At 55.2% G+C, this 9,929-nt stretch overlaps 1 protein-coding gene across 1 annotated transcript; it reads left to right on the forward strand.

The window, feature by feature from the left end:
* Nucleotides 1-518: 518 nt before the first annotated feature.
* SSRP1 (structure specific recognition protein 1) lies at nt 519-9,545 on the forward strand. The gene is made up of 17 exons (XM_037522240.2): nt 519-576; nt 1,065-1,172; nt 1,592-1,777; nt 2,405-2,510; nt 2,779-2,969; nt 3,053-3,283; nt 3,433-3,536; nt 3,628-3,756; nt 3,998-4,219; nt 4,943-5,015; nt 5,436-5,574; nt 5,711-5,756; nt 7,112-7,241; nt 7,659-7,829; nt 8,013-8,101; nt 8,621-8,807; nt 9,023-9,545. Exons 2-17 carry the CDS (start codon nt 1,119-1,121, stop codon nt 9,092-9,094), a joined length of 2,130 nt encoding a protein of 709 aa, XP_037378137.1. The 5' UTR covers nt 519-576; nt 1,065-1,118; the 3' UTR covers nt 9,095-9,545.
* Nucleotides 9,546-9,929: the final 384 nt, after the last annotated feature.

Here is a 9,929-nt window from a genome sequence, read left to right on the forward strand (position 1 = left end):
GGGGCAGGGGTGGGGTGTGAACGCCCCGGGGCAGGAGGCCGGTCCCCGCGGCGGGGGGGGGGGGAACGGACGCCCCTCCCTGGCCGGCGGCTGCGGTCCCGCCAGCTCCCCGGGCTCCGTGGAAACCCCCGCGTGCAGGACAGAGGCTGCGCCTCGCTCCGCCGCATCCACACACGCATCCGTGGACGGTCTGATAAAATAAAACTCCTCCGTTTCCCCCGAGAACCCAGCCCTCCCCCAGGAGCGCCTGCCCGGAGAGCCCCGCGCGCTCCCGGGCGCGAAGCGAGGCCGGCTCCCGGGCGGGAGGGGCGGGTCCTCGCCGCGGGGCTCGCCGCGGTCCTCCACGGCGGCCGACGCTCTAGGCGCCCGCCTCGCAGGCCGGCCGGGCTCGCGTCGCTCTAGCCAGCCCGTCGTCTCCATGGTCCGTGCGCGGCTTCCGGTGGCGGGACGCGGGGCCGCGCACGCGGGAAAAGCTTCCCCAGCGTCCCCCCATCCCCTGAGTCCCCGCCCCCCCTCGCGTCCCCCAGCGCGCCCACCGCCCGCCCCCGGGCCGTCGCGAGGCTGCCGCTTGAGGAGGTGGGTGGTGGCCGTCCCGTGTCCCGAGAGGGCGCGGGCCCCGCTCCGCCGCCGAACGCCCGGGGTGGACCGTTCCGCGTTCGAATACACGGGCTGCGGGCGAATCCATTTTAGCGGGAGGGGGATCGTGGGTTCGGGGCCGCGGCGCGGGGGGGTCGCGGGGGGGGAGACCGGCCCGCGGAGCCGGGTGGGGGCCGGGCGAGGTGCGGGCCCCGGGCTGGCCCGGGAGTCCCGCTGCTCGTTGCCATGGCGCCGCGGGAGCGCCGGGAGCGGGTGTTGGGGTGCAGGCGCTTCTCCAGGCCCGGGTTTCCAGCCCGGGCCGGGCCTGGCCCCTCGAGCTCTGCCGAGCCCGCCTCCGGGTGAGTTCCCGGGCAGCGGCGGGCCTGAGACATCCCCGAGCCAGGGCTGGCCGCCTGGCTTCACGCCGCGGCTGAGTGGGCTGTTACCTTCCGTGCTTACCGCTCTCCTTCCTGAAATCACCCCCCCAGCCTGCAGAGGATCTACCTACCCACCCGGGAAGGTGCGGCCCGGCCCAGGTCAGCATGGCAGAAACACTGGAGTTCAACGATGTCTATCAGGAGGTGAAAGGCTCCATGGTGAGAGGGACTTGGGCTTTTAACACCGGTGGGGAGAGGGGAGGGGAGTAGATGTTCTGCCCATCAGCAAGAGCTTGCTTTGGTGGTGATGTTGTTCCCTTTGGAAAAGGAATGAAATACAACGTGTACCTGGCGTTCCCCCAAGGAGAGGCACTCCTGAGAGAGAACTAGCAAGTTGTGGGAACTGAGTACAGGCTGCTGGTTCCAGAGCCCTGCTGCTGAGGACTTGCAGAGGCTCTGGACTCAGAGCCAGGATTAGAACCCAGACTTCCTGGCTGCTTTTCTCCTGTTACTGGTCCTCTTACGGCCCTCACTAGCTGTTGCCTTTTGCATCGAAACCTGGCCTGCCCAGAGTAAGTGCTGGATGGGACTGTACCTGGCAGTACATTTCTGTGCATTTGGGCCTGTCTTTCCCACAGAATGATGGTCGGCTGAGGTTGAGCCGCCAGGGTATCATCTTCAAGAACAGTAAGACTGGCAAAGTGGACAACATCCAGGCTGGGGAGTTGACGGAAGGCATCTGGCGCCGCGTGGCTCTGGGCCACGGACTCAAACTGCTCACGAAGAATGGCCATGTTTACAAATACGATGGCTTCCGAGAATCGGTGAGATGCCCTGTTGCTGAAGCCCTCCCCAACTTACTGTGTCATCTATTGTCTATTTTTAATCTTCTAGAGAACATTGGGACTTAGTCCTCTAACAAACAACGTAATTGCTAGTCTGGGCTGCTTAGAGCAGACCAGTACATACTGAGGCCAGTACATGATCAGTGTCCAGCCTGAGGTGTCAAAGTCACAGGAGTTTCTTTGTACCTTGGTTCCAGAAGATTTTCAACCATTTTGGTTTTTCGGTAGATTCTGCTCAAAACCTGTATCTCAGTTCATTGTCTTAACTTGATGCATTAGTTTGAGTTGTGTTTTTGCATTTTGAATTGCTCGAGTTAAAGGCTTGACTTCATTTCCACTTTCACTAAAGCAATCGTGCACAAAGTCAGGAAGCATCGTGAGGCCCATAGCAGGTGGTCACTGCCTTACTTTACTCTTCTCCCAGCCTGAGATCCAGCCCACAGAAACCACCTCTTTCAACAGCCTTTTAAATACTTTTACAGCTGAGATTCTAAGTCGGCATGCATTTCTGATAAAAAGGTATAGTGGGGGTAGTTTCTCAGAAGTAGAATGAGGTTTGTGTGAAGGCCCTCGGCCTTTACTGGGCTTGCTCTCTCCCACCCACAGGAGTTTGAGAAACTCTCTGATTTCTTCAAAACTCACTATCGCCTTGAGCTAATGGAGAAGGACCTGTGTGTGAAGGGCTGGAACTGGGGGACGGTGAAATTTGGTGGTGAGTCCTGGGGAAGATTGAGGTTTTGGGGGAGGAGGTTGGGTGAAGGGTTGCAGCCTTTGCCTTGTTTCACTTACTTTCTGCCACCGCCTCTGACATCCTCTCCATTGGTAATTCATCAGGCATTTAGTGAGGACCAGCGATGGTTCAGGCCCTGTGCCTGGGCTTGGGCACAGGGTGAACATATTGGCGCCAGTCCCGGTGTGGTGGGGATGTTTATGCGGACTGGGGGCAAGGCGCTTGTGACACGATAACCCCCTGCTCACAGGGCAGCTGCTGTCCTTTGACATTGGCGACCAACCAGTCTTTGAGATACCCCTAAGCAACGTGTCCCAGTGCACCACAGGCAAGAACGAGGTGACGCTGGAGTTCCACCAGAACGATGACGCGGAGGTCTCGCTCATGGAGGTGCGCTTCTACGTGCCTCCCACCCAGGAGGACGGTGTGGATCCTGTGGAGGTGAGGCTTTCCCCGGTTGCCTTGGGAGCAGACGGTGCTGAGCCTGGCTCCCCGCTACTCAGTAACCACTGTGTGTTCGGCAGGCCTTTGCCCAGAACGTGCTGTCTAAGGCAGACGTGATCCAGGCCACTGGGGACGCCATCTGCATCTTCCGGGAGCTGCAGTGTCTTACTCCCCGAGGCCGGTACGACATTCGGATCTACCCCACCTTTCTGCACCTGCATGGCAAGACCTTCGACTACAAGATCCCCTACACCACCGTGCTGCGTCTCTTTTTGCTGCCCCACAAGGACCAGCGCCAGATGTTCTTTGTGGTGAGCAGAAACCCCTGGAAGTGGGTTGTCGTGGGTTTTGCCTCGTTAGTAGGTAGGTCCCACTGGTGCTTAGTTATTTAATTAGCAGGCTAATTAGCATGTTCATGTGGAACGACTGGTGCTAATCCTCCTGGGCTTTTCCTTACCAGATCAGCCTGGATCCCCCCATCAAGCAGGGCCAGACCCGCTACCACTTCCTGATCCTCCTCTTCTCCAAGGATGAGGACATTGCCTTGACTCTCAACATGAACGAGTGAGTGCTCCCTGGACACGTTTCCTGCCCCTGTCCAGGTGTACCGTTGGGAGGCAGCAGGGCTCGTGACCTCTTATGCCTCCCTCCGTAGGGAAGAGGTGGAGAAGCGCTTTGAGGGGCGGCTCACCAAGAACATGTCGGGATCCCTCTACGAGATGGTCAGCCGGGTCATGAAGGCGCTGGTGAACCGCAAGATCACAGTGCCAGGAAACTTCCAAGGGTGAGGATGAGGCTGGCATCCTGGCCAGTCCTGTGAGCTAAGCCACTTCTTCCTGGGGAACCCCTTTGGGATGGGAACACAACCTCAGGTGGCTGGCTCATGCTGAGATGGGGGTCTGTAGCTTGTTGCTGGGCAGCTCGCTGAGGGCCTGAGTGCAGGTGTCATGCTGACACAGGTGCCCTAGGGCTCCGTGCCACCTCTGCTCAGGTAGCACTGACCGGGCTCCTGGTCCCTCCACCAGGCACTCGGGGGCCCAGTGCATCACCTGCTCCTACAAGGCGAGCTCAGGGCTCCTGTACCCACTGGAGCGGGGCTTCATCTATGTCCACAAGCCACCTGTGCACATCCGCTTCGACGAGATCTCCTTTGTCAACTTTGCCCGCGGCACCACCACCACTCGTTCCTTTGACTTTGAAATCGAGACCAAGCAGGGCACTCAGTATACCTTCAGTAGCATCGAGAGGTGAGAGCCTCCGCCTGCCACTTGTTGGGCATCCTGGGCCCCTCCCGACCTGTGACTCTTCCCTGGCTTTTCAGACCTTGAGCAGAATTACTCTTTTGCTTCCCTGGGATTTGGTCCTTCTCCTTGGAACACTCAGCCTTGGAAGCTTCTCTGTTGCTTGCTTTTTGTACTTGTATTCTGAAAGCTCTGTATGTTCAGTGCTAGCCCTGCTTCTCCTCTGCTCTCCCCGTGACGGGGATGCGTGTGCGCGCGCATGCGCGCTTCCTCTCTCTCTCTCTCTCTCTCTCTCTCTCTCTCTCTCTCTCTCTCTCTCTCTCTCTCTCGGAGTGAACTTTGTGTCTGGGTAGACAGCAACTAATGTTTATTAAGTGCTCATTGTGGGTTAGATGTTTGACAAACACCTTCCTGCTTCATCTTTGTGACCCTGTGAAGTGGTGAAATCCAGACCAGTGAAAAGACGAAAACATCCCCTCCCCTACCAGCCACTTCCAGCTCTGTGCATGTTTGGTAAACAAACAGGTGCACAGCCCTCCCCACCTTTCAGAGCTCCTGAGAGCTGAGCAGGTCCCTCTTTTAAGACTAGGGTCTTGGAGCCGTAGGGTTGGATAATGGAGTGAAGCGAGTCAGGCCCTGTGGTCTTTCCCTGCTCAGGGGTGTCAGAACAGCCTGTGGCCCACCCCCTGCCTTCCTACCGCCGGGTAACATGTGCATCTCCCCTCACAGGGAAGAGTACGGGAAGCTGTTTGATTTTGTTAATGCAAAAAAACTCAACATCAAAAACCGAGGACTGAAAGAGGTACCTCTGTGTGTGGAAGGATGAGCCCCTCTCTTGTTCTTTCTGAAGGGGGAAGAGGGCAGGGTTTTTTCTGGCGGCTTTTTCACTCTCTCTTCTCTTCTTACCCTTATAGAAAAAGGAGGTGCGTGTGACCCTTCCCCCCTTCCTGGTGCAGGTTTCCTCAGCATGACCTTAGAGCAGTCTCTGTAGTCCCTCAGGCGCCCCCAGTGGGGCTGGGAGAGGGAGGGGCTTGGACTAACCCCGTTGGCAGGAAGTTGGTGGTTGTAGGCCCTGCACGTTGGCTGTGTGTGGACAATGCAGCTCAGGGTCTTCTGGGAGCTGCTGCTTTGATTTTCACAGGCATGGGGGAGTGCTTTGGAGTGTGCAGGGGTGCTGGTGCCAAGGCGAGTGGGCCCTCACACCCATCACTTCCCTGGCTAGGGCATGAACCCAAGCTATGATGATTACGCTGACTCCGACGAGGATCAGCACGATGCCTACTTGGAGCGGATGAAGGAGGAGGGCAAGATCCGGGAAGAAAACGCCAATGACAGCAGTGATGACTCAGGAGAAGAAACTGGTGGGCTAGCCCTGGCAGTGCCGGGCATCCGGGAACCAGGGCCGGGCTCACCCCGGGGCCAGAGCTGGGTGTCCAGGTCAGGGGCAGATTTCCCCTGAGGCAAAGCTGATGCAGCCTGTGTTTTGTTTTGTTTTAGATGAGTCTTTTAACCCAGGTGAAGAAGAGGAAGATGTGGCAGAAGAGTGAGTTTTGGTTCTGCTTTATGGGGGTGAGGTGGTGACTTATAAGCTTAAGGGGCCAGATTTCTGGATGTTTGTCACGTGCCAGCATTAGCTACTGACCCAGGGTGGAAAGTGGCCTCCATTGAGGTGATGCATGAAAATGAAAATGCTACAGAAATTGCCCAGGGTTTTGTAAGTGTGAGGCCTACCGTGAAGCCAGACCAGTGCGGGGAAAGAGGATGGGTGTCAGCCACACTTTGGGTCTGTTGGTGACTGTTGCCTCTAAGACAGCAGCAGTTGTCCTGTGCTTACTGCTCAAGACCCTGGATGGCCAGCCTTAGAAAAGGGACTCATGCTGATCTTAGCATAAAAGGGAATTTTATCAGGTCACGTACCTGAAGAGTTCAGGGCTTCAGGTACCTGGGTCGAGGTGCTCAGAAGTTTTGGGGAATCTGTTTTATTTCTTCTGATTTCCTTATTTTTAGATAGGGTTGCCCGGTGTGGAGCCGGATGACCCTCAGGAGCTGTGGGCAGGCTGACCCCTGTGGATTAACACCCAGAAGTGCCTCCTCAGAGCAGCAGTGCACGGTGTTACTTGCCCTTCCTGAGTCTGAGTTTCCAGGATGTGCTCTTATGGGCCAGAGCTGAGTCCTTAGAGCCTGTGTGTAGGGTGAGCCCCTCCTGAATGGAGGCAGGGTGGTTCCCAAAAGAAAAGTGGGACTCTCTTAATCCGGAAGACTTGGGAATGAAGGTTGGCAGCACAAAAGAAGAAAAAAATGTACAGGAGCCCACTAGTTCCTCTTGCCATATACTCGTGGAGATGAGTGAGCAGTGCGTGTGAAAATACCTTGAGAACTGCTCAGCACCAGTCGGGGAGGTAGCCCCAGCTCCGCATGTATCGAATGGGACTACTCATCACGCAGCTCATGTGTACTAGGTTGCACTGAAGCTGGTTTCCTCTACTTTTATCTTAACTAGTTGTCTCTTCGTCAGAAAAGACTAGGGTAGATTGAGATGATTAACTCAAGGAAGCAGTGAAGGAACAGACTTGGGGCCTGATTCAGGTGAGAGAGAATGAGACAGCCTTTCTGTCCCTGGGATCATGGGGATAGAGTGGGACTGCGCTAGGCCGTGACCAAGGAGAGCAGCTGAAGCCCATCGGTTCGTTTGGTTTTCATTGATTGATTGGACAACTGACCCTGCTGTGGCTGGTCTGGAGGGGTGGTGGGGAGGAAGCAGGGTGGGGGCTGGTGGCGGAGGCTGTCCCGTGCCTCTCCTGCCCCCTTTTAGGGCAGCTGCCTTTGGATATGTTTTCTTCCCGTCCTGTGGCAGTGGGTGCTGGCTCCCCCCAGAGTGTAAACCCGGCTTTTTGGCAGGTTTGACAGCAACGCTTCTGCCAGCTCCTCCAGTAATGAGGGTGACAGTGACCGGGAGGAGAAGAAACGGAAGCAGCTTAAAAAGGCCAAGATGGCCAAGGATCGCAAGAGCCGCAAGAAGCCTACAGAGGTGCATGCTGTCCCCAAGATGGAAGGGTGGTGGGGAACCCAGTCCCTGTCTTCCCTGTCCGCCACCAGTCGGATCTGCTGACGGGCCCTCCTGGGGCTGCTTTGTGTAGCCAGTGATTATGGCCTTGAGGAGAATCTTGTTGGAAATCTTTTTCTCTTGGTCCTGGGAGATCTGAATTAGGAGACAGGCTTCTGTCCCAGGAGTCCAAGGAAGGGGGCCTTGAGCACTAGGCACTGGGGTATAAAGTGGGGGAGATGTGGACTTGCCCTTGGGGCGGTCTCAGAGAGGCTTGCTATAGTTGAGTCCCTTCTCCAATCCCCCCTGCCTCCCCCAAGCAGTGATCTCAGTAATTTCTTTGGGAGAATGTGGGGGATGAGTGGAAAATAGGTGACTGAAGGCATTTGCATTCTTGTGTAGGTGAAAAAGGGCAAAGATCCCAATGCCCCCAAGAGGCCCATGTCTGCTTACATGCTGTGGCTCAATGCCAGCCGAGAGAAGATCAAATCAGACCATCCCGGCATCAGTATCACGGATCTTTCCAAGAAGGCAGGCGAGATCTGGAAGGGAATGTCCAAAGAAAAGAAAGAGGTGAGCAACCGCAAAAATGAGGGGTGGCTAGTCCTATAGATGCTGGAGGGGCCTGGGGGGCCAGTGGTGGAACTTTTCTATGCAGATTTTGTCTGCCCCAGGGAAGAAGAGGTTTTCTTTTTCTCATATATTCTCAATCTCTCTCTCTCTCTCTTTGTGTGTGTGTGTGTGTGTGTGAAACAGGAGTGGGATCGCAAGGCAGAGGATGCCAGGAGGGATTATGAAAAAGCCATGAAAGAATATGAAGGGGGCCGGGGTGAGTCTTCTAAGAGGTAAGTGTTGGGAACAAAATGACACAGTAACTACATTTTTTGGGCAGCTCATTTTTTAGGTCCAAGTTGAGAATTGGGGTATTAAGATAACAGGCTTCTCACGGCAGTAGGGTGATGCTTCTCAAATCTGGATAGGCAGTTGAGCAAGTATAGCTAAGCCGCTAGGGAATTCCTCAAGTCACCGATACATAGGACCCATTTCCCTAAGGGTTGATTTTATTTGAAGGTATGGGGGGATTTAAAAAAATGATTATTGTTCAGCATAATTCACATGAGTTTTTAACAATAAAGCCAGGTGTGTGAAAAAAGTTCTGCATGAAGCTACTTGGGGCTGTGGCCCGATTCCTTTGGCTGTTGACCCGCGTACTCTCCCTCAGGCGCTTAGGCCCCGCGCGGCTGCGGTGGTTGATGTGTAGGTGAAAGGAGAGGTGTGACAGGTTGGGAAAGGCCCTGGTCAGACTAGGAGAGGTCTGGCCTTGATGATGGGAGCACCTGAACGCACAGCTCTTGCTAATACAGGGACAAGTCAAAGAAGAAGAAGAAAGTGAAGGTGAAGATGGAGAAGAAGTCAACGCCCTCCAGGGGCTCATCATCCAAGTCTTCAGCGAGGCAGCTAAGCGAGAGCTTCAAGAGCAAAGAGTTTGTGTCCAGTGATGAGAGCTCTTCGGGAGAGAACAAGAGTAAAAAGAAGAGAAGGCGGAGTGAGGTGTGCCAGGAGTTTTTGCTATGGTTGGGGGCAGTGGGTGTTTCCGGGCTAGGGTTGTGGTTGGTCTATGAGGGTGATGAGATGGAGTGGGGAGGTGAGTCACGTTCTGAGTGCTGGAGTTTGGGGAGGGGGGTGTGAACTGCGGATCCTTCACCACTAAAATGTGGTAGGGACGATGACCACACCTTTCTCCATAAGAGACCTTTGGTTTTCAGGACTCTGAAGAAGAGGAACTAGCCAGTACGCCCCCCAGCTCAGAAGACTCAGCGTCGGGATCTGATGAGTAGAGGAGGAAAATTCTCTCCTTCAGCTTGCCCCGTTACACCCCCCAGGCTCCCCACTCATGTTTTGGTACCTGTTTCTCCTTATGAAATGTAGTCCTTGGGTTCTGTGCCATCTGAACAAGCTCTCCTGGTAGTATGCACTTCACGGGGCAGCAAAGGTGTTGTCTTGCTGGGCTGCCTCACCAGGACGGCTCTTTATAATTTGGAGGAGAGACTGGGTGGGAGGCAGGGCAGTGCAGGATCCAAATCCTGTCCTATTTTCCTGACCTTAGGGATACAGCTGCTGCTTGTCATGTTCATGTAGCTGCAGCAGGCAGGGGTCATGTGAGGTCAGGCCTGTAGCTCCTATCTGGGACCTATTTCTACATTTATTTTGTATTTCTGGTCTGTGAAAAAAATCAACATTTAATAAAAGGGAAGTGACTTTGGAAACCATGTCTGCACTTTTCTTGGTGCTGTTTACCACACCACTCTGACAGGTCAGGGCTGGGAAGCAGGTCTCCAGGTACATCCTGTGCTGTTCCCGGCTGGACCAGCATTGGTTTTCACCCTCTTCTGCCGGAATGGGCCACCTGAGAGTGTAGAAATGAGAGCTGATCTGATTAGGAAGTCTCTCTCGCTCACAGATCACTCCATTAGCCAACCTAAGGCAGGCAGCTCTTGGCAGGCTCCATCCTTAATCAATATGAGGCAAGGGTCTTCCAAGGCTTTAGATAATGGAATCAGAATTGACCAGCTCCCCCGCAGCTGGGTGGGGGTGTAGAAACCTGAGCCTGGAGAATTTGGGGAGATGAGTTACGGGAGAGGAGAAGGGAATACCACACTTTGTGTTTGGGAA

This window comes from Talpa occidentalis, unplaced genomic scaffold, assembly GCF_014898055.3.
Source record: "Talpa occidentalis isolate TD23 unplaced genomic scaffold, MPIMG_talOcc4v2.1 talOcc4.3, whole genome shotgun sequence".
Lineage (NCBI taxonomy): Eukaryota > Metazoa > Chordata > Mammalia > Eulipotyphla > Talpidae > Talpa > Talpa occidentalis.